Here is a 27,013-nt window from a genome sequence, read left to right as displayed (position 1 = left end):
CAAGAATGGATTTGGGAAGTATCTTGGTCTTCAGGCAGATTTTGGGCACTCCAAAAAGTTGTTTTTGTGGAGGTCAGGGATAAGATTGAAGGCCGTATGACGGGTTGGGCTGAACAGTTCTTATCTCAAGCAGGGAAAAAGATCCTTATAAAAGTTGTAGCTATGATGTTGCCAAACTACGCTATGAGTTGCTTCAAACTTCCTATTGGGGTTTGTCAGGACGTCGAAAAAGCCATTAGAAACTATTGGTGGAGAGGTAATGATCAGCGTAAGGGAGTACACTGGATTTCCTAGGATCGATTATTGAAACAAAAAAAGTTTGGTGGATTGGGGTTCAAAGACATCCAATGTTTCAATTGAGCTTTCCTGGCTAAGATTGGATGGCAGCTTATTCAAAATCCGACGTCTCTCCTTGCTCTTGTGTTAAGAGAGAAATACTTCCCAGGAAAAACTTTTATGGAAGCATCTAGAGGGAAGAATACTTCGTGGGGCTGGAAAGGAATCTTTGAAGCTCGAAAAGTTTTAATGCAAAGGTTAAGATGGCGGGTGGGAAATGGTGAAAGTATTAAGATTAGGGAAGACCCGTGGTTCCCTAAACCCTCAACGTTTAAAGTTACACCGAGAGCAACTCTTGAAGAAACTAAGGTTTGTGACTTAATTGACCCGACCCTTAAGTCTTGGAAGGTGGATATTATTTCGACAGGCTTTAATCATAAGGATGTGATTCCAATTCTTAGCATTCCATTAAGCCATTATGGCCATTGTGATAGAATGGTATGGCATCACACCTTGAATGGTGAATATACTGTTAAATATGGCTATGGAGTTGCTATGAATCTCATGGAAAATGTTGCCTTGGGAAAAAAAGGTCGTGGAGGGCCCAGTGATACCTCAAAGCATCAGCAAACTTGGAAGAAGGTCTGGAGTTTACAGGTACCTAACAAGATCAAAGTCTTCATCTGGAGATGTTGCAACAATGCCTTGGCTGTCAGACGTAACCTCAAAAGACGACACATGCGGGTTGACTGGTTAATGAATTGGAAAACCACCTTTTTTCCACTGCGATTTTAGCCATTTATTTTGGTTCTGCTCCCATCTTCATTTTAACTCCCTAGTTCTGGAAGGATCTGATTTCTTGGAAAGTTGGGATAATTTTTGTAATCAGGTGAAGGACAAGGAAAATGCTAGTGACTTATGTCAAGATTTTGCATTTGGCCTGTGGAGACTCTGGAAAAGCAGAAATGAGATCGTCTTTAATGGGATATACCATCAGCCATTGGAGGTCCTAGAGATGTGGAGGAAGAATACTTCTGAATATAGAGAAGCCCTGGCTTGGGATTCTCTTGAGGACTGCACATCTATTACCAAGCCTAATCAAGAAATGCAAAGCTCAAGTAAGCAATGGCAGAAACCAAGTTTCGGTACTATCAAAATCAACACCGATGCTGCCTGGTGTAAACATACTATGCGTTCTGGGATGGGATGGCTTGGACGAGACTTTGCAGGTGTCCTCCAAGCTGCCGGTGGCTCGGGAGTTGGCTACTGTCATAGCGCAGCGGCTGCTAAAGCCTCTACTATTCGTGAGGCGTTAAAGATGTGTATCGACCACGAGTTTCAGCAGATGGTTATTGAATTTGATGCTAAGGCTATAATCTTGATGCTAAGGAAAGAAGTGGCTCCTGACTTTAGTATTGAATGCATTCTTGGTGATATCGAGGTTATGGCGCGAAGATTGAAGGTTGTGGCTTTTAACTATGTGCCTAGAGAGTGCAATCGCTCGGCTCACTCGGTGGCCAAATTTGTGTTTAAGGAGGATCGAACTTTCACATGGGTGTATTGACCCAGATTTTTTGTTTAATACCCTGGCTAAGGATGTAAACATCTCTATTCGTCTTTAATATATTTCTATCTTTGGGAAAAGAAAAGAAAAATATTATGGAATCGATGATACACACCTTGAGTTTTGAAATTCTTTTATTGGACATTTTTTACACCAAATCAACGCTCATTAGTTTTTTGTTAATTCAAAATTATATGATTTATCCTTTTAATTAGCATTATCTACAATAATTACATTCAAATTCAGAATTGGTAAGTTTTCATTTGATGTGGATACGTTTTCATTTATCATGCGTACGTTTCCATTTAACGTGAGTACTTTTCAATTTGAAAATAAAAATAAATTTAAACTGACATGTAAATTAAATTCAATTAAACTGAAGTGGCTCAAGTGAAAGCATCTTAATAAAAAATTTCTAAAGCTTAATCAAAAACTAAAAAAAAAAAACAGAAAACTTTAGTCTATAAACGGCATCTAATTCTAATCCTTGCTTACAATCAAAAGAGAAATGTATAAATTCTTGTTGAGGATCACCAAGGTGCAACACATGAGAGAGAGAGAGTCTAACTTTAACATGATGTGGAAAACCAAATAGAAGGAAAACCAAATGCTTCTCAAGAAGCGAAAAGCAAACCCCATGGTGTCCTATCTACCAGAGCAATCAACTATACGCAGAATGTTTAGGCCGGAACGTAGTAGGTTGAACATACTACATGCAAAATGTTTAGGCTGGAACGCATTAGGTTGAACATAAATACCCTATCTACAATAACACAGTGGGTTTGGAACTTTGAACCAGAATGCAATGAATTGAATACGCATACACTATCTACCAGATGTTTGGGCTCTATGAATGAAGCAAAAATAATGGATTTTGTACCTAAACCCACTATTAAGGCCCACTTAAATCAAAATAGTGAAAAACTGGAATACAGACTGGAGACTGCTCTCTACTATAATAACAGTGCACAGTCTGATTCATGGATAGATAATAGAAGATCAGCTGAGCTCCTAGGTTCTTCTCTCCGCACGATTTTTTTTCGTACATTATTTTTTATGAGGGGACTGTTGAGATTTAACTATATCTTATTTAGTTAAATATTAATCATTTTTTATTGTCTTTGTTTTTTTCATCCATTTTTTTATTGTCTTTTAGTGTTTGTGAGAGCAAAGCTCTCTTATCTCCTACTTACAATTCCGGGGGAACATTTATGGTACAGACATACTATTATTATAACAATAACAATAATAATAATAATAATAATAAAATGTCGTGCGAATAAATACTTGAATATATTTCTAGACCATTTTTCAATTAAGGGCTTTTGAACAGTATTCAACCAAAGGGCATTTGCAAAGGGGCATATATTGGGGGATCAAATCAGCCCTTAGAAGGGCTATATAAGGTCATCTCCAACCGAAGGGTCTAGAGGGCCAAAAATAGCCCTAAAATCGTCTCCAACCGAGGGCTAGGCCAGAGGGCTCTGGAATCTAGGAGGGCCCCACGGGATCGGAGAGGGCTGGAGGGCTGGAGGGCTGGCTGCTTTCGGCCAACCAGCCAGCCCCGGGCTGGCTTTTTTTTTTTTTAATGTTTTCTATTGCTGTCGGTTAAAACCGACAGCATTAAACAGGTTTTATTTATTTTTTAATAGTTCTACTATTAGTGTCGGTTATAACCGACACTAATAGTTTGAATGTTTTTTAATACAACGGCTAGTAGCTGTTGTATTATTAGGCCTTTTTTTTTTTTTTAAACTTTTTTTTCCTTTTCATATTAATCAAATTTTGTTTCATATTTTTTTTCAATTCTATTTTACAAAATTTGTTTCAATTTTTTTTTAAATTCTATTTTTTTCCTATAACTTCTATTTTACAAAATTTGATTCATATTTTATTTCCTATAACTTCTATTTCACAAAATTTGTTTCATAATTTTTTTCAATTCTATTTTTTTCCTAGGCCATTTATACAACATTAAATTAAATTAAGTAACATGAAACAACATTAAACAATATGAAATAACATTAAATAACATTAACCAACATACAAATTATACAACATGAAACTTAAACAACATTTTTAAAAACATTTAACAACATAAAACTTAAAAGTCTACTCCATGCTTCTTTTGGCCCAAAGATGTGCAACAAGATCCTGTTGTAGGTACGTATTTGTGGCACGAGAACGTATCATTCTATAGCGCCTCATATACTCATTTATAGAGATACTACCAATTCTTGGATTGAAAGGCAAATTAGGCCCATCATATATTTTTGCTAGAGCCCTTCTTGACCTATTTGGATCTTCTTGGTCATCATCGGACTCTCCATCAATATACCCATCTCGCTCATCCTCCACTATCATATTGTGTAATATGATGCAAGACATCATGATGGAGTTCAAATTTTCTCGACTCCACCCTCTTGCCGATTCGCTGATAATCTTCCACCGTGCTTGTAGAATACCAAAAGCTCTCTCAACATCTTTCCGGTATGCCTCTTGGTGTAAGGTAAACAACTTTTCTGCATCATTCCTAGGGTTTGGAATTGCTTGGACAAGTGTTGCCCACTTTGAGTAGATGCCATCTGCCAAGTAATACCCCATATTGTATTCACGGCCGTTGATGTAGTAGTCAAGTTGAGGTGCTTTACCTTCCGTCAAGTTATTGAAGAGGGGTGAACGCCCAAGAACTGTAATGTCATTTTGGGATCCAGGGACTCCAAAGAAAGCATGCCAGATCCATGTGTCATATGAGGCAACTGCCTCTAACACAACAGTTGGCTTTCTCGACCTTCCGCTAAAGCTTCCTTGCCATCCAGTGGGACAGTTCTTCCACTCCCAATGCATGCAGTCTAATGACCCTATCATGCCCGGAAACCCACGGTCTTCAGCTTTGTGAAGGAGCCGATTCAGATCTTCTTGATTTGGCTCTCGGAGGTACTCGTCTTTGTAAACCTGAACAATTGTGTTACAAAATTCTTCAAGAGTATCAAGGCATGTAGACTTAGACATACCATGGGTTTCATCCATCGAATCAGCTGAGGAGCCATATGCCATCATTCGGAGTGCAACAGTAACCTTCTGATGAGGTGAGAAACCAGGGCGGCCTGCTCTGTCCCGCTTCTGTCGAAAGTATGGATTGACCTGCTGGATATCACGAAGTAAACGCTCGAAGACATGACGCCTCATCCGGAAGCGACGTCTGAAATCCTCTTCTGTGTACACCGAGTTGGGGTTGAAGTAGTTGTTCATCAGATTGGCATGCGCCATCACTCTGTTTCGTGGTTTGTAAGAGCAACCAGCAACAGAGCCACCCCATTGAGGTTGTTCCTCAGTTGGCTGACACACCATGGCCGCAGCCATGGCTGCTGCCATGTTTTGTGTGTTGCGCCTTACTTCAGCTTCTTCATCAGACTCCTCATCTTCTCGTCTCATTTGCGCCCATTTTGCTTTCAATTTGGAATTGGATGAGGACCCCCAATTGGAATTGGATGAAGATCCAAAGTTGGAATTCATTGCAAACTTGAATTGAAAGAGATTGAATTGCAAGAGATTGAATTGAAATAGATTGAATTTAAAGTTGTGTGAATTATAGCCCAATATCCACCCTATTTATAGCAAAAAAAATTCAAATCCAACGGCTAGCTGACGTCAGCATGATGTCAGCTACCAACGGCTAGCTGACATCATGTTGACGTCACCTAGCCGTTAGATTTGAATTTAAATTGTAGTTGTTAAATAATAAATTATGTTTGGCCCTCGGTTGGAGACGGTTTTTTGTGACAGGGCTAAAACGAGCCCTCTGGCCCTCTGGCCCTCGGTTGGAGACGGAGGCAAATATGGCCCTGTACTGTTCATTAAAATATTAATATCTTGGAGAATCTTGGAGGGCCAGAGGGCTAAAACGAGCCATCTGGCCAGCCATCGGTTGGAGATGGCCTAATAAAAATAAGGGGTAGTATTTAGTCTTCCATAGTTGGGGGCGAACTTTTTTTTTTTTAATTCATCATTTTTAGATTCAAATTTTGTCGATAACTTTTATTAGTCTTTTATAATTAAAAATGCCGTTAAAGGTCGACGTGTTTTACTAATTATTTTCAAAATTCAAAGAAGTTCTCATGGATCATTTGTCAACTCCTCAATCTATGACATCTTCTATGGATATAATAAAATATTTCTTTTGTTAGCCATTACATCATGTTAAGGGATTTTTTTCAAAACTGAAACTCTCGATGAACTTTCTGCCACATTATATTTTTTATATAAAATTTTATAATATCTATAAAAATTAATATTAAACTGCGATATGACAAAACAATCTATGTAAAATTTTACTTTAAGAGAATCTTCTTTGCATTGCTCTTAATACAAAATAAAACGGTAACATGGATTGCGATATGACGTGGTGAGCAGGTTAGGTTGTAGAGAAGATGGCAGAGAGGGGAGTGGACCAAATACAAGTGGATGGTGAGATGTGGTTGTTTGTTTGTTGCCCGCCGCTCCTTAATTTGGAGCGTTGCGTTTTGTTTCTTTCTCTTCGCCTTGCCTTTTCAAATTTTTTATTCAAAGCAACGGCATCTGTATTCATTAGGAAGAGGAAAACAGTAGCACATTACAAAGAGAGAGCATAACGTGCGAGATGATGAGCAGCCTCATTGGCTTAGCGGCGCGTGTGGGCAGCGGTAAACAGCAGGGCCTCCGAATCTTCCACAATGTGTAAAACCAAACACGAATAGGTAGCTCCAGGAAACCGACTCATCATTCCCTTATATCCCCCTTCATCATCTGCTCCTTCTGCTTGGCGGTTGGCATATAATGTTTTGGTCACATTAAGCCATTGAGCTTGTACATCTTATTGCCCTGGTCAAAAAAATATCCATCACCATTTTTGTCACATTAAGTCAGCGAGTGGCATAAAATTCAGGACCTCCAGAGGATCAAACGCCTTTGCCGTTTCCTCCAAAGGATCATACGCCCTTGCAGTTTGCAAAAACCAAAAACAGACAAACAAATCCAACCCCATTTAGCATCCCGCTTAATTAATCCAAAGAAAAGCAATTAGTAAAATATATAGGCTCTCCAAAAGACTAACAATGTAATTAAATTAAAGAACTAAATATGTGCATATTAATAAAATTAAAATTTAATGTGGAGAGATTAAATAAAAATACACATTAAATAACAAAAAATGAATAAAAATACACTTTAAAAGATTAAATTGAATATGTAATTTAGTACCAGAATTTTTTTTTTTTTAACTTTTAATCTTTTACAAGGACTAATGTTCAAAAATCCCTTAATTGAATGTAAAAAACTGAAATACTAATTAAGTAACCAAATATATAGGCACGGCAGAGGTAGAGTTCCTATGTTGCTGCTGCTCCATGTTAAGCTCCCTCAGGTTCAGGTAAGGAATGCCCATCTCATCCTTACTCGCCGGAGACATAGTCCCGGCGAGCGCCCGAGACGACGGCCGGCTAGTACTCAGGCAAGGAGTGCACGACCCGCTTCTGCTCTCAGTGATATAAACCGGCCCACAAATCGATCCCCGGAAGGCTTTGGCCCTGGCGTGGTGAACATCTTCATCGCCGCCGCGGATGGCGGAGACATGGTGGTGGTGGTGGTGAGGTGTCAGCTTGTTCCATTTGAAGAAAAGCATAGCGCTTTTCCACCAGCGCTTCTTATTGGTTTTGTTGTGGTGGGGCTTTCTGGAGTCGTCTTTTGAGATGCGCTTTTGGAGCTTGAAGTGTTTGGAGTCTATGGATCTCGTCTTCTCCCGCTTGTGCCTCCTTGCTTCCTCCAAAACCTTCATTTTTTTTACATGAAAAGAAATGGGTCAGATCAAAAAATAAAATTGGTTGCACAGTGAGAGAGTAGAGAGAGAGAGAGAGAGAGAGAGAGAGAGAGAGAGAGAGAGAGAGAGAGAGAGAGAGAGTAGAGAAGAAAGAAACGGGACCTGAAAGTAGTCGACTTGGGGGTCGAAGCCGTAGTCGCTGAAGTGTTGGGGTTGTGGCATAGGAAAGATTGGTGACTTGTTGGACATTTTTCCCTCTGGTTTTTTTGGCTGTTTTTTAAGTGCTTTTGGGGTTCCTTCTTTGTGGGAAAGCAGAGTGGGGTAGGGAGGGAGGGAGGGAGGTAGAAGAAGGGAAGTTGGGGGAGTGGGAAGGGTGGGGAGGTTTGGGTGCTCAAGGGGAAGTAATGGCCTTTGGGCCTTGGAACCCCGGTGAATACTATGTGCACGTTTCAAGTTCCATCTGTATTAAATATTATGCCAAAAATAAAAAAGGACAAAAATTTTATATTAAGTCTCTTTTTTCAGATAATCTCTGCTTTTCTGAAGTAGAATAAATTAATAGAAGCTAGGTACTTATGGTCCCACCTTATTAGGAATGATACTTATAACCGTTAAACTTGATAACTGTAGATAATTGTTCAAATAGATTGGATTTGGATATGAAAATTCATGTATATTTTGGGTATGGAGAAAAATTGTGAATATTATTCGATTATGATTTTGGATATAATTTTATATAATATTAAAGTATTAAATAATATATATATATATATATTATTCACCAAATCTATTACCTTGAGAATACAAAAATTGCATTGTGTGAGTTGCATTTTGTGGGAAAGTTCAAAAGTTTTGATACGAATCAAAATCTATGAGAATTCAATGGTACTTATAGGATATATCAAAGATCAGTCTACATTATCAATGTTTAGCTTTAAGTTTTATGCTCCAAAAGATCCATTCATTAAATCATTTTATACATCAAATATTTAGTGACAAAATTAATATTTACTAAATTATCATGCGTCAATTGAATAAATATATTTTTTGTATTGACGAAGATGCATATAACCGTTAATCGATGGGCAATTCGTTACATAATGGGCACGATTATGGATAATACCCAATGGTTAATTTGCGATTATAGATATGGTTAATTTTCGTGGTTATGGAGATGAATATAGCATTTCCATTCCCGAACCGAACCATTATCATCCCTACACTTGATCATCTTGGTCCTTGAAGATCTACTACATCATGTGTTTAGTTTAATACTTTGATTAATCAACGAAAACCAAATCACGTGACGTCCATACAATCTTTGCTATTTTAATGCATGTAAATTGAAATAAAAATGAAGATTGAAAAGCAAACCCCACTCAACCTTTAGGCCAGCACCCAGCCAAATTATTGGCCCGGCACCCAACCAATCCACTCCAGCTGAGCAGATAGGCTGGCACCCAGCCTAAGCTGGTCTCTAGGCCGGCTCAGAATGTGTTGAGCTCTTACCCGGCCTACATGACACCAGGCGATACCGCCACGCCTCCCTTGACCCAAATTCGACTCTTTGGGTGTGGAGCACCTCCTTGGAGAGCTCCGGCGAGGAGACGACGACAACGAGGTTGCACTGCCCCATGCGGAGGAGGAAGCAGTCGCCGAATTTCTTGGCAAGGTCGGTGAGGCGATGATCACGTCAATGATGGCGATGGTGACGACCGATGGTGAGGCGACAACCGCGGAGTTTTGAAATGGCGATGGCGACGATCACGGCGACGAAGAGACCCAAAAGGGTTTTTTCCAGGAGAAATATGTCTATTTTTTTTGGAGCGTTGGTGTGGTGCGTAGTTTGGTGGGCGTACGGAGCGAAATACAGAGAGTTGCAGTGGAAAAGTGAAAAGTGGGAAGAAGAAGAAGGGATTGTGGTGGGAGAGTGAAAAGTGGGAAGAAAAAGAAGGGATAATGTTAGAAATTAAAAATTAAATTATTATTTTATAATAAAAATTAATAATATTTTAATAAAATTGACTAGGCTATTTAGTTTTTAGGGTGGAGATGCATTTGACCTATTACTATTCATTGGTGTCTATCACTGTTCACTGAGTGGATTAAATGGGCTAGATGATGGTGTATTTTTTTAGGGGTGGAATTGCTCTCACGACTAATGACTTTGACTAATCGACCAAATTGGTCATGTGCTTTTCAACTCCACGCATATTGCTGCACTTGTTTGGTGAGATCGATATATTTGTGAAATTTGGATGGCAATATATGGTTTATCATTTATTTCCATGTGAAGATCTTAGTACAAGAAGTTTATCGTCCAATTTTTGTACTTCAGATGAATGCAATAATCAAACTTTGAGTGTAAAAGTTAGTACTTTACTATTCAATCCCGCTATTAAAAAAGAATTAAATATAACACAACTTACCAGGCATCCTTTTTCTTTTCTTTTGTTTTCATGTTATTTTAAGATGAAAATAAAAGTTACAAGGCAAAGCCATTGGGGCAAGAAAAACTAGAGAGCTTCCACTGTAGACATGTAAATTTCATTGCATACAAATAATGCATCACAAAGCTCCACATGACATATGACTCATCACAAATGGATAAGTCATAAATAACATGTGACACAAATCAAGCAAAGGAAGTACAAAACCTTCCTAAAACTCGGCAAAAGGGAGGTAATCTCCTTCAAAATCGGCAAGGGTCCAAAATCTCTCAAATTGGAAAGAAAGCTAAAGCATCTTCACAAAAACAAGCAAGAATTGAAGATTGCGCACAAAATAGGCAACAAGCCCTATATAATTCGGCCAAGATAAGGGAAAGTGGATGAAACAAGACACAAAATATGCCTAAATTCTCCCATGGATGAATCAAGACACAAATCAAAGCCAAATTCACCCAAAGGCATGGCTTTGGAAGTCTATAAATACAAGGTCCCAAGACAAGCATAAGGTCGACAATTTCTACATTGAAGGGCCAAAATTCTCACAAAAGGATAACCTCTGCCAAATCTTTGAAGACTAATACGCTGTCAAAGCTCTCTTCGAAGAACGCACAACCAAAGCCGAAGCTTTTTTCTACCAAAGCCGAAGCATTCAGTTGGAGAATCTACAAGCATTCATGCCAATTCCTTCAAGACTTTGTTGTAAGCTTAAAACTTGTAAGGACATTTGATTCAAGATTCAAGATCAAGGCGTCAAGACCCTTGTATCAACAAAATCCCATATCAACATCACCTTTGCCACAGGTCATATGCAAACCGAGAGGTGAAGACTATCCACGCATTGTTTCAAGCTCAAAACTTGAAGCAATTGTTCAATCGTTCGTCTGAGATCAAGTCATCGCGACCCTTTGATCAACAACCTACGCATCTACATCAAATTTGAAGACTGAATCAGAGGAAAATTGTAAACAGAGATTGTAACCCTATAAATTCATCAATACAAATCTACTTTGTATACGTGTTCTCGTTTCATTTGTTACAGAATTTTCGTGATTACAAATTTGGCACGCCCAGTGGAACCTCTTTGCCTCTTATCTCTATCTTCAAATCCACAAGAAACACACATGACATCAAGAAAAGATCAAGCTATTCCCGCAACCAACGCAAATAACAAGAACATCCTTGCCGCAAGTGGTGGCACTTTGGGCGTTACAACCCTAAGCAAGGTAAGATCTCTCTCTGCAGTGTCTTCCACCTCTAATTCAACTCTGTCAGAGAAGCAAGAGCACCTGAGGCACGAGCCAGTGATCACCTTAGCCTCGCTAAAGGCACCAAGGGAAGAAAACACGATGAGGTACTTCGAGTCGTTGACTTCCAATGCCGACTCAAGCAGTTCGTATCCCATAACCATGCAAGTCATGACTACTAGTACGACTTCAATCGAATAGCAGCTAGCACAAATGAGCGAAGAAATCACAAGGTTGACAATGACCGTGGAGGAAAATGACTTACAGATTGCTACATTCGTCAACCGTCTGGAGGCGCAGCACGATGAGAAAGCTGACCCGAAGGTTAATCCACCAAAGAAGGAAACTGACGAAAATGAGGGGCCTCTGATGGACAAAGCTGAGGAAAAGCTAGAGGTGGATTGAGCTAGGTACTACAAGTATCATCGTATTGTGAATCATCCTGTTGGCAAGTGCTTTGTCCTCAATGAGCTCATCATGAAGCTAACATAACAAGGGTAAATTGAACTTGACCTTGAAGACACGGCCGCAACACACACTACCACGATTATGTTTGTATCCTTCGATCCTATGCCTCTTCAAGTGACGCATGACCACTCCCGTCTATGCTCAAGCTACACGGTACCTTCTGCACAACAATCGCTAGGGTCAAATGACCAAATGCACCTACCGATGATGAAGAAGGGTGGACACTCGTGACCTACAAAAAGATAAGGAAGCTAAGACCACAAGCCGCAAGGCTAAAGGTGGAACAAGGGAGAAAGCACCACCGTCACAACAATAGAAAAACCAAAAGGAACGTAGGAGTTGCTAAGCTAACGTTCGTTAGGGAATCTATAGAGAAAGAGCCACGCATTCCCGTCTTCTTGCACTAGTACTTCCCGAAGAACTTCTTCCAACAGTGCAATACCACTACCTATCACATGGTTGAAGTAAAGATAGAAGAGCCTTTAAAAGGTAAAGTTATCGCCATCGAGCTCACGCCTAAAGAAAGCCTGCCGGCACACTTTAGCATCAAAGAAGCACTACAATTGCCCAAGGAGATGCGAAAAACACTATTAGCGGTCTTGGCAAGTCCCGACGACCACGAGGTGCAAGAAAGCAAAGACAAAGGCTTGAAGCTTCGCCACATGAATATGCCACATGTTGTGCTGCCCATGACTCTATCAACTTTACTGACGAAGATTTACTGCTAGGGTCAAAGCCTCCCATCCGCCTTCTCTTCGTCTCTGGGTACGTGAAAGAGAATAAAATCAACTGCATGCTTGTAGATGGTGGGTCGGCCATAAACATCATGCCAAACTCAACAATGACCACAATCTGCATCAAGGTGGATGAACTATCCTGAAGCTGCCTCTTAATCCAAGGTTTTAATCAAGGAGGACAAAGAGTGATGGGCATGTTCCGAGTGGAGATAACTATCGATGAACTCAAATCAAGCACACTATTCCACGTGATTGATGCAAGAACTTCCTACAACTTGCTCTTAGGAAAACCTTGGATCCACGAGAATGGAGCAGTGTCGTCCACCCTTCATCAATGCTTAAAGTTCTACTGAGAATGAGTAAAGGTGATACAAGGCAACACCAAGCTATTCACCGAAGTCGAATGACACTTCGTGGACGCCAAGTTCTACATGGATGAGGCCATGGTGCCTAAAGCTCTTCCAAAAGAAATCAAGTCCACAGGCAAAGCCGCACCTAAGAAATAAAAGTGGTAAGCCTTGCCCAAGAAACAAGAAGGGGAAACCGTGCCATCTTCAAGCAAAAACGACAATGAGCTTACTAAGCCCACAACAATAAAAAGGAGTGTGACGCTCTCAAAATGACCAAACACACCCGTCTTCTGATACATCCCAATATCGAGAAAAAAGAATGAGCAATCTCCATTCTAAACTAAAACAAACAAAGATGACATATAGCTACACAATGACGATGTAAAACAGCTCAATACAAATGCAATTTTACCTCTGACACAGCTAGGCAACATTAAAGTTTCAAAACCACCACAAGGTTTTATAAAACCCCTGCCAAAGGGGGCAAAACCAAGCTTTCTTCCAACCAAGAGGACCGAAGAAGGTTTCGACCTAAACGCCTACAAACTCATGTCAAAGGTTGGGTATGATTTCGCCTCATCTTCAAATCTTGGAAAGAAGAATGCAAACACCGTCAGCGACAAAGAACGTGACCTCACCAAGACTCAAAAAAAGTTGAAGGAGCACGGTTACGGAGTTGACAACAACAAAACTAGACTTGGCTTCACACCAAATACACCCGTGAAGATTTCAAGCAAAGCAAAAAACGTTAGCGCTCAACATATTAGCGTGAGCATTGAACAAAATCAAGATGAGCCTAAACTCGTCCCTCGAACTTCAGTCTTTGATAGGCTGAATCATTCAAAACCCAGAATTTCGACACTTGATCACATTGGTAGTCATGACCGAACTTCTGTCTTCAAACAACTTAACATACCAACACCCCAAAGCTCTGTTTTCGAAAGGTTATCAAAACCTAAGAAACAAAGCAACACAGCTAGCTCTCCTTCACGACGGTTAACCTTGGAAAGACTTAAAGAAACCAAGCAACCTTCTAGAAAGAGGAAGACAATGCCAAAAGAAGAAAATATCGACGATCTAACAGCAAAGGAAAACGTTCGAAGCATGATTATTTCAAGGATGAAGCATCAAGCAACCTTGGAAGTTGACATAAAAGGACAACTGAGGGTAAAGAGGTGCACCATCATCCACACTGGCCAATCTTCATACCAACAAGCTCAAGAGGACGACACTGAAGAGGAGGTCCAAGACATTTTCCACATCACAATCAAAGAAGACAAAGAAGACGAAATCATTAAGGAGGACGTCATTGATGCGCCACCATAGCTCAAGGATAGGGGGCAAGCCACGGTTGATGATCTCAAATAGCTCAACTTAGGCACAAGCCGAAGCCTATCTTTGTAAGTCCACTACTAAGTGCGAACGAGATCGAGGAGTACTACCAACTGCTAATGGAGTATAAGGACGACAAAGAAATGCCAGGCCTTGACCCTACCATCACCGTGCATCGTCTTGCAGTCAAGCTTAAAACACTCTACCGACGCTCTTTTGAAGAAGTACTTCTAAGATGACTAGGTGAGGAAGAAGCCAATTAAGCCATGGAAGAAACACACTCAGGCATATGCGGAGCGCATCAATCTAGACCAAAACTACACTTCCAGCTTAAGCATGGTGAAGGACTGCCTGGAGTACGCCAAAAGGTACCAAGCCTGCCAATTCCACGCCAACTTCATACATCAATCGCCTAAGCCTTTACACCCCATGGTTGCTTCATGACCGTTCGATGCATGGGGATTGGACATCGTATAACCAATCACACCAAAGTTATCTATAGGAGAAACTTACATCTTAGCTGCAACATATTACTAATCCAAGTGGGTTGAAGCTATACCCCTAAGGGAAGTCAAGAAGGAAATTGTCGTTCGTTTCATCAAGGAGCATATCATCCACTGATATGGTGTGCCTCGTTACATCATCACTAACAATGAAAATTAAAAATAAAAATAAATTTAAACATATTAAACTGACATGTAAATTCAATTCAATTAAACTAAAGTGGTTCAAGTAAAAGCATCTTAATAAAAAAAATTCTAAAGCTTAATAAAAAAAACTGAAGAAAAAAAAACACAAAAAGTTTAGTCTATAAACACCTAGAATGAGGCATGTAATTCCAATGCTTGCTCACAAACAAACGAGAAAGGTACAAATTCTTGTTGAGGTTCACCAGGGTGCAACACATGAAAGAGAGACTAACTCTAACATGATGTGGAAATACCAAATAGATCAAGGAAAACCAAATGCTTTCTCAAGTTGGAAAAAAAAAAAACTTTTTCAAGAAGTGAAAAGCAAACCCCACGGTGACTTATCTACTAGAGCAATCAACTATATGCAGAATGTTTGGGCCGGAACGCTGTAGGTTGAACATGAATACCCTATTTACAATAAAGCAATGGGTTTGAACTTTGAACCAAAATGCAATGAATTGAATACGCATTACCCTATTTATCAGAGCAATCCACTACATACAAAATTGAGATTTTTTTTTTTAATTTATCCTCAGTTATGGCTATTATGTGTACACTAAGGTGGATGGTGTTGAAACAGGCCTACTTCTTTTTTTTCACACCACAAAATATTTGGGGTCTATCAATGAAGCAAAAAGAATAGGCTTTGTATCTAAACCAAATAATAAGGCCCACTTAAATAAAAAAACTACAATACCCACAACCTCATTAGCTTAGCGGCGCGTGTAGGCAGCACTAGCCTCCAGTGATCCCAAATAGCAGGGCCTTCAGATCTTCCACAATGTGTCAAACGAAATACGAATTGGTAGCTCCATGAAACCGACTGATCATTCCCTTATATCCCCTTCATCATCTGCTCCTTATGCTTGGCAGTTGGCATATAACGTTTTGGTCACATTAAGCCATTGAGCTTGCACATCTTATTGCTCTGGTCAAAAGATATGCATCACCATTTTTGCGCATTACCCTTACAAGTTTTGGTCACGTTAAGTCATTGAGTGGCATAAAATTCGTGAAGCTGTCGCTTTTGAGGGAGTCCTATTAGCGTTTCTCAACTAACAAACAACTTTTGCCATCACCAAGTGACTAACAGTTAATAGACATTTATAACAAAAGATAAGAATGAGCAACAACAAACACCAAAATGAGGATCTAGCTTTCCTCCAAAGGATCAAACACCTTTGCAGTTTGCAAAAAGTAAAAACAGACAAACAAATCCAACCCCATTTAGCATCCCGCTTAATTAATCCAAAGAAAAGCAATTAGTAAAAAACATAAGGTTCTCCAAAAGAATAACAATGTAATTGATTAAACACCTGAAATACTAATTAAGTAACCAAATATATAGGCATGGCAGAGGTAGAGTTCCTCTGTTGCTGTTGCTCCATGTTAAGCTCTCTCAGGTTCAAGTAAGGAATGCCCATCTCATCCTTACTCGCCGTAGGCATAGTACCAGCGAGCGGCCCAGACGGCGGCCGGCTAGTACTCAGGTAAGGCATGCACGACCAGCTTATACTCTCAGTGATATAAACCGGCCCAAAAATGGATGCCCCAAAGGCTTTGGCTCTGGCCTGGTGTTGAACATTTTCATCACCGCCGCGGATGGCGGAGACACGGTGGTAGTGGTGGTGGGGTGTTAGCTTGTTCCATTTGAAGAAAAGAAGAGCGCTTTTCCACCATCGCTTCTTCTTAGTTTTGTTGTGGTGGGGCTTTTTGGAGTCATCTTTTGAGATGGGCTTTTGAAGCTTGAAATGTTTGGAGTCTATGGATCTCATCGTCGGACTCGGCTTCTCTACCCTCCCACTTCCCATACACTCTCATCCCCTCTTATTTTGTGGGGTCACGGTTAAACCACGTCAACATTTTATACTGATTTTTTATAGAGATAATAAGACAAACAGCAATAGTAATATAAAATGTTAATGTGACTTAACCGTGACCGCACAAATAGGAGGGACGAGAATGTATAGGAAATGGGAGGGCAGAGAAGCCAGATAATATTTTAAGAATATATATATATATATATATATATATATATATATATAAGGCTGTTTGACTGACAGAGGATGAGATTGGGTTATTAACCCAAAAAGCAGATCTCTTCAATTTGAACATGATTCTTTTGATTATTGCTGAAAAGACATGTTTCATGATCCTTTGGGTAAGAGGTGTTTTGTATCAGATATGTCCATTGGACATATTGCTGCAATGTGTTGTATCTCATGGTGAAAAGACATACTCAAATCAAAGGATGTGTCTAACGGGTGTAATTCTCTCTATATATATTGGTGACATTAGTAGAAAATGATTCATTCAGAAAGTTGTTGTATACACAATTTTAGAAATTTATTTCTACACTCATTGCTCTCTTCTTTCTCTATCACATTCATACAATTTCTTTCTAGTTATTTCTAAGGAAATATAATTCGGTTTTGCTAATCGAATATTTCATACTTTGTTGTATCCTGGAAGTGATTTGCCAAGAACCCTTTAGCAAACTCATTCGAGTGAGACAAATAACACTTTAAGGAAACGATTCAAGTCATACCTCAAAGTCATCCTTTGAATTATTCTCCATAATTCTACATTTACTCTAACAGTAGTCGACTTGGGGGTCGAAGCCATAGTCGCTGAAGTGTTGGGGTTGTGGCATCAGAAAGATTGGTGACTTGTTGGACATTTTTCTCTCTGGTTTTTTTGGCTGTTTTTAAGTGCTTTTGGGGTTCCTTCTTTGTAGGAAAGCAGAGGGAGGGATAGAAAAGAAAGGAAGTTGAGGGAGTGGGAAGAGTGAGGGGTTTGGGGGCAGGAAGTTGGGGGAGTGGGAAGAGTGAGAGGTTTGGGGGCTCAGGGGGAAGTAATGGCCGGTGGGTATTGGAATCCCAGTAAATGCTAGGTGCATTCCAAGTTCCATCCTATTATAGCAACTCTACCGGGACAATTAGTCCAATGGACCGGCGACTTTACCAACCCAATAGCCAGAGCTGCAAACTCCAGCCCAGAGGGCGATTGGGCAGGCGAGGGGGGCGAATGAGAGGCCTGGCTCAAATTAGTGGTTGAGAGCCCGATGACCAAGTGATGCAACGCAGACGTCAGGGTGGCGTCAGCCACTATTTAATTATTCTTGCATCAGGTGCGTGCACAACACGCGCTCGTGGGGGCACATCCCGAACAACATTTCAAGCGATGGGGCCCGCGGTTCAGACGGTAGAAATGTTACCATTGGTGGCCACGTGTCACGTTCTCGTCCGTTGGATTTCAACAGTTACTTTTCCTGGACCGTTGGATTTGATATCAACCGTCCACGTTATTTGCCTTTCTAAATTAAAAAAAAATTAACATTTAAAAAAAAAGAAAACTAATGAAAATGGTTTGAAAACTTCGAGTTTTAACGATAAGGACAAAATAAAGGGTAAAGTGAATAGTACCAGGATTGACTTTTTAGTGTAAAAATGTGGTTTTTCGTTGAAGTGAACAATACTGGGAGCTTTTCGTTAAAGTTCCCTTTAAAAAATCTAAAATGTTACCGTTGTGCCACATGGCACATTCTTAAGGTTTGGATTTCAATTTTTTTTAATCAAACGGCAGAAATTAATTAAGGTAATAAAAATGTTAAAAATTAATAAAAAATTTAAAAAAAATTGATTTTACTTTTCTATAAATGTTTGCAGAATGGCTAGGCCTGCAGATCTGAGTCACAACTTGGATGACTCGACGGTAATGTGAGGCTCTTTGGCTTCTTGTTTCGTCATTTCTCATTCTACGTTCCTCATCCTCTTCCTCTTCCATCTCATTTTCACCCACCTAGAGATTGAACATTTCTTCCCCTTACTTAAACAATTCTTTCTCTTACTCATTGATTTCCCACAACATCCTCGAAGAAGACATTATAAAAAGGAAGCAGAAACTATGAATAATGATAGAGATTTTGATTTTGGTGTGTAATTTCTTAGGATGGATGGTGGGTTATATGAAGGAAAAAGAAAGAATTAGGTTGTAGATAATGCCATGTGGCATGCCGTCATTCATTAAAAATTTGATCGAAATTTATCCTCAAAGATTGTAAACAGATTGTGACGTGATTAGTTAAAAATCTTATCAGAAATCTATTCTCAACGGTTCTGAAAAGGTAACGATACGTGGCACGACGTCATTGGATAAATATCTTATCGAAATCTATCACCAAAAATTGTCTTCTCGGATATTGACACGTGGCGCAACGATAATGATTAAAAATCTTAATTGAAATTACAAATAAAATTATTTTGTATTATTTTATAAAATAAACAAATACTAATATTTTATTGCATATTGCTATGGCTATTCAGTTTAGGAGTGGAGATGCAAAAGGTAGTTACTGTTCATTAATGGCAATTACTGTTCACTGGAGGCTATTCAATAGTGAGCTGCCCTAGGGGCCTTTGCAACGCTGGAGTTGCTCTTAAACATTGTGCTAAAAACAAAAAGTGACAAAAAGTTTATAAAAAGTTTTATTTTTTCAGATAATCCCTGCTTTTCTTAAGTAGAATAAATTAATAGAAGCTAGGTACTTATGGTACCGTAGAACAATACTTGACTACTCAAAGATGAGTATGAATTCCTACTCAAAACTCTTAGTGTTTTAATCATAGAGTTTTGTGCTTATGATCAGAACCGTTCATACTATGAATCACATTGTAAAGATCATCTCTATTAAAAATTAATTAAAACTAAGGTTGTTTAGTTAATCTATTGTAGTAAATACATAGACGGTCCGTAATGCTTTTACCAATACCATTCATTTGTTTTAAACAGTTTGATGACTAAACGATCTTAGTTTTAATTGATTTTTTGCAGAGACGATCTTTATAGAATGGTTTATAATATCAACGGTTCTGATTATAAACACGAAGTTATATATGACAACGAACAATTTTGAGAAATTTTGAGTAGGAATTTCTACTCACCTTGGAGTAACCAAGTATTATCCCTCACCTTATTGTCTTGGAGATCCACTACATCATGTGTTTAGTTAAATACTTTGATTAATCAACGGAAACCAAATCACGTGACCTTCATACAATCTTTGCTATTTTAATTTAATGCACACAAATTGAAATAAAAATGAAGATTGAAGAGCAAACCTCACTCAACCTTTGTCAAGTAGCTCTCTCGACTAATGACATTGAATGATCGACCAAATTGGTTATGTGCTTTTCAACTCCACGCATATTGCTTCACTTGTTTGGTGAGATCGATATATTTGTGAAATTTGGATGGCAATATATGGTTTATCATTTATTACCATGTGAAGATTGTTGGAGAGTTGACATTTTGTAATTAGTTTAGTTACCTATTTAAGTCCTTGTAATCAAATTGTAATTAGGTTATTTGATGTTTCTTTCCTTGTAAATCACTCTTGTACATTATATATTTTCCTCCTTGGTGAGAAGAATGACATTAGGAAATTAAACCATAAAATAAGCCCTAATTAGCATGGTACCATAGCATAAATCCTAGAATTTCTTGTAACGCCCTTGCCCTGAATTTTTTTATTATATTTCGGCAAATAATCATAGTAGGCCCAACTAAAAAAAACATAGCTAATTTATTTTCTTTCATAACATCCCTCTAAGTCCAAATTACTTACTATTACAAGTTATCCATATTTTCTTAAATGCCAAACATACCTTTAATTTAACAACTGAAATCATTATTATTAGTCATCGTTCTTTAAATCATTCTCTTCATCCTACATATATTCGATAATAATATTCATTTACCAAGATATATAATCTTGCTTCCAAATTAGAACTATTTCCATCTCTTAGATCAAAATCCATCTATATACTAATTTTGGAATACTTAAACACATTTAATTTTATGGCTGCATCTAGCGTTTTGTTAGATTGCCTACGTACCCTCAATAGGGATCAAGTCATTCGTAGTTCACCAATTCAAATTTAAATAAATTATGAAATTCCAACTATTTCTAAAAATTCTCAAAAAATACAAAAATTAAGATCTCAAAGAGTAGAGCAAACTTTATACTTGTGGCCAAGCCCAATTTGGCTTGGAAAGGCTCCAATTTTGCCTCCAACCCGTCGGAACCCTAGAATTTGGGTGTCCCCGATTTGTTATCTCCGGTACTCCACCGCTCCAAACAAGGCTTGGGCTTTGTTCTAGGACACACGAGGAGTCTATAGGTGGTTGTAATTTAACCAAAACTTTTCAGATTTTGATGGATTTCGAGCAAAGAAGGTCGCGGCACCGGTGTGTTCTTTCCCAAATTTCAAGACCAAATTACATGATTTTTTAGGTGTAATAGGAAGAGGGAAGATCGTGGAGAGGTTTCCAAGAGGTGGTTTGATGCAATTCACCGGAAAAAGAGGTGAAACCCCATCGGAAATGTGTATGGCGCCGACCGGGTCGGGTCACCAAGACCCGGGTCCCAATCCCCTGTGTCTCTCCTCTCTCCTTTCTCCTCATTTCTCTCTTCTCTCATTAGTCACCTCTCATCCTCCCCTTTTCTGATTGGCTCCTCTCTCCCTCCTTTCTCTGCTTTATCTTCCATCTCCACTGCCTAACTTTTCTTACTTTTAATCTGGGCCACACACGTGGCCTTCCAAATTTGGCTCCAAAAATCTGAAGCATTCTAGTAATGGTAAATTTACAATTTTATCCCCGACTTTAAATGTTAATAACTTCTTCGTTCTAACTCCGTTTCACGAACGGTTTGCGCCTACGCGTTCGTGAGGTCGAGCTCTATTCAAAAATATAAATTTGACCTTGAAAGGTCTACATATTTTAAATAATTAAGGTCCAAACTTTAAACCTCGTCACTAGTTTAATTTAAAACTAAACTTACACAAACTATTATAAATTCTTGAAAAATCATATAAAAGCTCAAAAATACAATACGTTGATTAATAGAATTTCTGACAACAAAACTTTAAAAGTTCTCGATTAAATTCTTCATAATCATAAATTGATTTATTTTCGATTTTCTCCACATATGCATATATTTAAAATTTTCAGGGTATTACATTTCTGCTCTGCCCATTCCCTCAATCAAATTCGGCCATCCCATAGAGAACCTACCACCACTCCACGATGGAAACAACCTCATCCTAACGAATTGTACTCTTACACTAAACACTACAACCCTAAACACAACTACCCTAACCGACCCTACCATGAATCCTACCGCAAGTTGGTACACACATTGTCCATCACGATTCGTCTACTGCTTCGATTGGCATCAAACTCAATGGTGCCAATTATGGAGTTTGGTCTCAGATTGTTGAGATGTTTGTTGTTGGAAAAGACAAGTTGGGCTACTTGTTTGGGAGTAATCCCAACCACCTATCGACGATCTGGCCTTCACCAAATGGCATACGGAGAACGTTATTGTGAAAGGTTGACTCATTAACTCTATGGAACCCAATTTTATTTGGTACTTTCTTCGACTACCGACGGCAAAGGAAGTGTGGGATGCAGTTGCTCGCACGTATTCTGACAACTCCGATATATCTCAAGTCTATGATCTTACCTACAAGGCCTCTCGCATGAGGCAAGATGGACGACCAGTGGAGACATACTATAGTGATCTTCAATCTTTGTGGTAGGAGATTGATTATCGTCAACCTAATCCGATGAAGTGCGGTACTGATATTAAAATTTTTAATAAAATTGTTCAAACGGATCGTGTGTACACTTTGCTTGCAGTATTGGATGAGATGTTTGATAAAATTCATAGTGATATTATACGAACTGAGCTCATTCCTTTCGTCGAACAAACTTTTACCTATGTTCACCGGGAAGGAATGCGACAAGTTGTGATGAATACTGGAGGACAACTGCCAAGTGAGGCAACCATGGTGGCTCGACTTGCCACACGAGCCGTAACTCTACCTCGTCCCTGCGCCCCTGATAAGTCATCTGCACCTAGCCCAGGACTGCAACCCCAAGCTATTGCCCTAAGCCCAACACAAGGCTCACTCTTTGCTGCTAGGAAAGCCTCACGACCCATCACGGGTCCCCGTCATCCTCGTCCTAAACCACCTGTCCCAGCTGGTGATTGTACTTACTGCGGTAGTGGGAAGCATGGCCGTGATAATTGCTTCCAATTGCATGGCTATCCTGATTGGTGAGAACCGTTAAAGCTTCAAAAACAACGGAAACGGGACGAGTAAGCCAATCTCGCCACCTCCATGTCCCAATTATCTTTGATATCTCAAGATGATCCTCATCCGGTTTCGAGTTCTTCTGACATGTCTCCAGAGTCTTCAGGTAACTGTGGTTATGTTTTTAATATGAATAGTGATGGTACTCCATCCGGATGGATCATTAACTCCGGTGCCACATACCATATGACTTATGATCCCACTGATTTAGCTTGTGATATTATTCCATTTCGACGTAATATTACTAATGCTAATGGAGTCACCTCACCGGTAACTGGCGCTGGCACCGTGCGCATCACGCCCACTCTCTCTCTGCCTCATACATTACTTGTATCTTCACTGAAGCATAAATTGATATCTCCTGCCCAAGCTACTGAACAATGGAACTGTTGTGTGCTATTGCATCCAAAGTTTTGTCTTACACAAGATATTCTCACGAATGAGATAATTGGTCGTGGTACTAAGAGGGGGGATCTCTAATTTGTGGATGATGTCAGTACAGGACAGGTCAATCTCGCCCAATGAGCAGTTGATCACAAGAAGCGTCAGATATGGTTATGGAATCACCGTTTGGGTCATCCATCTTTCAGTTATATGCAACATATGTTTCTGGATTTATTTGTTGGTTGTTTAGTTTCAGACTTTAAATGTGACACTTGCATACTCGCCAAGAGTCACCGTGTTTCTTATCCGCTGAATTCTAATAAAAGTGTTATTCCTTTTGGTCTTGTTCATTTAGATGTTTGGGGACCATCTTCGATTACTACTTCATCTGGTATTCGATGGTTTGTAACGTTCATAGATGATTGCACACAGATGACATGGTTATATCTTCTTAAGCATAAAAGTGATGTTTTTTCGGCTTTTAAAACCTTCCACACCATGGTTCAGACACGTTTTCTACTAAAATGCGGATTTTGCATTCTGATAATGGTGGTGAATATGTTAATGATGATTTTTCCCATTATTTAACTAATCACAGAATTCTTCACGAAACTACATGCCCTTAGACTCCTCAACAGAATGGGGTGGCAGAGCACAAAAATCGTCATCTCTTAGAAATAAGTCGCTTACTCTTGATTGGGGCATCTGTTCCCCACTCTTCTTGGGATGTTGTTATTCAGACCGCCACTTATCTTATCAACCGTTTGCCATCCAAAGGCCTGGATTTTCTTACTCTCTTACAAGTCTTTGTTACCTTCGTGCATCTATCATCAGTTTTGGTACTCCTACCTCGGGTTTTTTTATGTGTTGCATTTGTTGATCTTCATAAAATCAACGGACAAAACTTGAACCGTGTGCTCTCTGTTGTATTTTTATGGGGTACAGACTCTATCATAAAGGGTACCATTATTACCACCTTCATTCCCGTCGAATGTATGTTACTATGGATGTCACTTTTTCCGAGTCTAAGATGTATTACCTTTTGGATTCTTCCAATCCTCCTCCTCATAGGGAGACACGGCATAACGAGAAGGATTGGATCATGAATGATACTGTTGATCTTCCGCTGCCACTAACCGAGCCTATAGCAGCTGTGCTGCCAGCCCAGCCAACAGCAGCCGTAGTGCTACCCACAAAATCAACGACAAGCATGGCAATGTTGTCCTCACCCACGGCAACAGTGATGCCACTTGTCAACTTCGAGACTTCTACTGATACTACTCCATTCTCATCTCCAAATATAGTACCACCAGATGACCATACTCTTGAGAATATTCCTGAGGTAAGCTCTACTATCCCTGTTGATGATACAGTTGTTCTGAATTATCAATTACCTTTCAGGCACAACTAAGGAAAGCCACCCAATCGATATTCACCGGACATAACGAAAGGCTCTAAATACCCTCATTGCTAACTATGTGTCATCACAGAAGTTATCAGAACCCGGTAAAGCTTTTGTACAACAAATATCCAATGATAGCACACTAAGTTCATTGAAAGAGGCATTATCTGACGATCAATGGACCAAGGCAATGGAGGAAGAAATGGATGCACTCCAGAAAAATCAAACGTGGGATTTAGTTCCACTTCCCCGAGGAAAGAAGAGAGTTGGGTGTCGATGGGTGTACATCATCAAGTACAAAGCTGATGGGTCTGTTGAACGATATAAAGCATGATTGGTGGCCAAGGGATACACTCAGGCGTATGATGTTGATTATATAGAAACATTTTCCCCAATAGCAAAGATTAATACGATAAGAGTATTGCTTTCATTGGCGGCCAACTTAGATTGGCCATTATAGCAATTTGATGTGAAAAATGCTTTCTTAGATGGTAATCTTAAAGAAGAAGTGTATATGGCTATTCCATTGGTTATGCTTCGGTTTTACAACCCGAAGTGTGCAAGTTGAATAAAGCGTTGTATGGGTTGAAACAATCACATCGAGCATGGTTTGGTAGGTTCTGGACGGCTATGAGGAAATATAGGTTCAGGCAAAGCAATTCCGATCATACATTTTTCTTGAAACATTGAATGGGGAAATTGACGGCACTTATCATCTATGTGGACGATATGATTGTTATGGGTAACGACAAAAAGGAAATCTCAAGGCTCAAAGATTACCTAGCAACCAAGTTCGAGATGAAAGATCTTGGTGGTTTGAAATATTTCTTGGGGATATAAGAAGCTCGATCTAAACAGGGTATATTTCTGTCTCAAAGAAAATATGTTCTAGACTTATTTGCTGAAACCGGAATGCTTGATTGTAAACAAGTTGACACCTCTATAATCCAAAATCACCATATTGCCGTGCACCCTGATCAAGTTCCCACTAACAGAGATCGTTATCAAAGGTTAGTTGGGAGGTTAATTTATTTATCTCACACTAGGCCTGATATTGCATACGCATTAAGTATTGTTAGTCAATTTATGCATTATCCAAATGAGGCACTTATGGGTACGGTTGAACAAATCCTACGATACCTGAAGTCCTCACCGAGTAGAGGCATCATGTTTTCCAAGAATGATCATTGCCAAATAGAGGGTTACACCGATGCAGATTGGGCAGACAATGTTACTGATCGTCGGTCCACATCTGGTTACTTTACATATGTGGGAGGAAACTTAGTGACTTGGCAGAGTAAGAAACAAAAAGTGGTTGCTTTATCAAGTGCAGAGGCAGAATACAGGGGTATGGCAAAAGGAGTATGTGAACTATTATGGCTTCGGAGGTTACTTGGTGAACTCGGGTATCCTTCGAATTTAGCCTCGGATTTATTTTGTGATAATAAAGCAGCTATCGATATCTCACACAACCCAATTCAACATGATCGCACAAAACACATGGAAGTTGAATGACACTTCATTAAGGAGAAGTTGGATAGGAATATTATTCAATTCTCGTTCGTAAAGTCAGAGGATCAATTGACGGATATCTTAACTAAAGCTGTTGCAAGTCAAGCGTTCTACAACTCTCTTGTCAAGTTAGGCATAAACGACATTTATGCACCAACTTGAGAGGGAGTGTTGGAGAGTTGACCTTTTGTAATTAGTTTAGTTACCTATTTAAGTCCTTGTAATCAGATTGTAATTGGGTTATTTGATGTTTCTTTCCTTGTAAATCACTCTTGTACATTATATATTTTCCTCCTTGGTGAGAAGAATGACATCAGGAAATTAAACCCCAAAATAAGCCCTAATTAGCAAAGATCTTAGTACAAGAAGTTTTACGTCCAACTTTTGTATTTTAGGTGAATGTAATAATCAAACTGTTATCGTAAGTGTAAAAGTTAGTACTCCACTATTCAATCCCGTTACCAATAACGAATTAAATATAACACCACCTACCAAGCATGAAGTAGCCACTGTCAAAATTCATCCTCAAGGTTGCCATATTGAACTTGCCGCATGAAGTAGCCACTATGTCCATGGGAGGATTTGACCCACCAACGACTACTGAATATCGCTCACCAGTGGGGAAAAGGGAAGAGATTGGGGAAGG

The 27,013-nt window shown here is 39.3% G+C and overlaps 3 protein-coding genes across 3 annotated transcripts; 1 reads left to right on the top strand and 2 right to left on the bottom strand.

The window, feature by feature from the left end:
• The first annotated feature begins 771 nt into the window (after nucleotides 1-771).
• Nucleotides 772-1,840, top strand: LOC139190793 (uncharacterized). Its single transcript, XM_070811271.1, has 2 exons — nucleotides 772-933; nucleotides 1,166-1,840. The coding sequence occupies exons 1-2, from the start codon at nucleotides 772-774 to the stop codon at nucleotides 1,838-1,840; spliced, it is 837 nt and encodes a 278-aa protein (XP_070667372.1).
• A 5,230-nt stretch (nucleotides 1,841-7,070) lies between these two features.
• Nucleotides 7,071-8,161, bottom strand: LOC103433714 (uncharacterized). The gene is made up of 2 exons (XM_008371985.4): nucleotides 7,797-8,161; nucleotides 7,071-7,646 (listed from the first exon to the last, which is right to left on the bottom strand). Exons 1-2 carry the CDS (start codon nucleotides 7,881-7,883, stop codon nucleotides 7,167-7,169), a joined length of 567 nt encoding a protein of 188 aa, XP_008370207.1. The 5' UTR covers nucleotides 7,884-8,161; the 3' UTR covers nucleotides 7,071-7,166.
• An 8,074-nt stretch (nucleotides 8,162-16,235) lies between these two features.
• On the bottom strand, nucleotides 16,236-16,718 carry LOC103452878 (uncharacterized). The gene has a single exon (XM_029090973.2). The coding sequence runs from the start codon at nucleotides 16,716-16,718 to the stop codon at nucleotides 16,236-16,238; it is 483 nt and encodes a 160-aa protein (XP_028946806.1).
• Between the last annotated feature and the right edge of the window lie 10,295 nt (nucleotides 16,719-27,013).

Source organism: Malus domestica, chromosome 13 (genome assembly GCF_042453785.1).
Source record: "Malus domestica chromosome 13, GDT2T_hap1".
In the NCBI taxonomy this organism is placed as follows: Eukaryota; Viridiplantae; Streptophyta; class Magnoliopsida; order Rosales; family Rosaceae; genus Malus; species Malus domestica.
This window is presented reverse-complemented; position numbering and strand designations above follow the sequence as displayed.

Excerpts from the sequence above, each read along its gene's own strand:
- LOC139190793 (XM_070811271.1), top strand. The coding sequence starts at position 772 with ATGGTATGGCATCACACCTTGAATGGTGAATATACTGTTAAATATGGC. Across the intron at positions 934-1,165 it reads AGAAGGTCTGGAGTTTACAG|GTGAAGGACAAGGAAAATGC; the intron begins GTACCTAACAAG and ends TTTTGTAATCAG.
- LOC103433714 (XM_008371985.4), bottom strand. The coding sequence starts at position 7,883 with ATGTCCAACAAGTCACCAATCTTTCCTATGCCACAACCCCAACACTTC. Across the intron at positions 7,647-7,796 it reads CCCAAGTCGACTACTTTCAG|GTTTTGGAGGAAGCAAGGAG; the intron begins GTCCCGTTTCTT and ends AAAAAAATGAAG.
- LOC103452878 (XM_029090973.2), bottom strand. The coding sequence starts at position 16,718 with ATGGGAAGTGGGAGGGTAGAGAAGCCGAGTCCGACGATGAGATCCATA.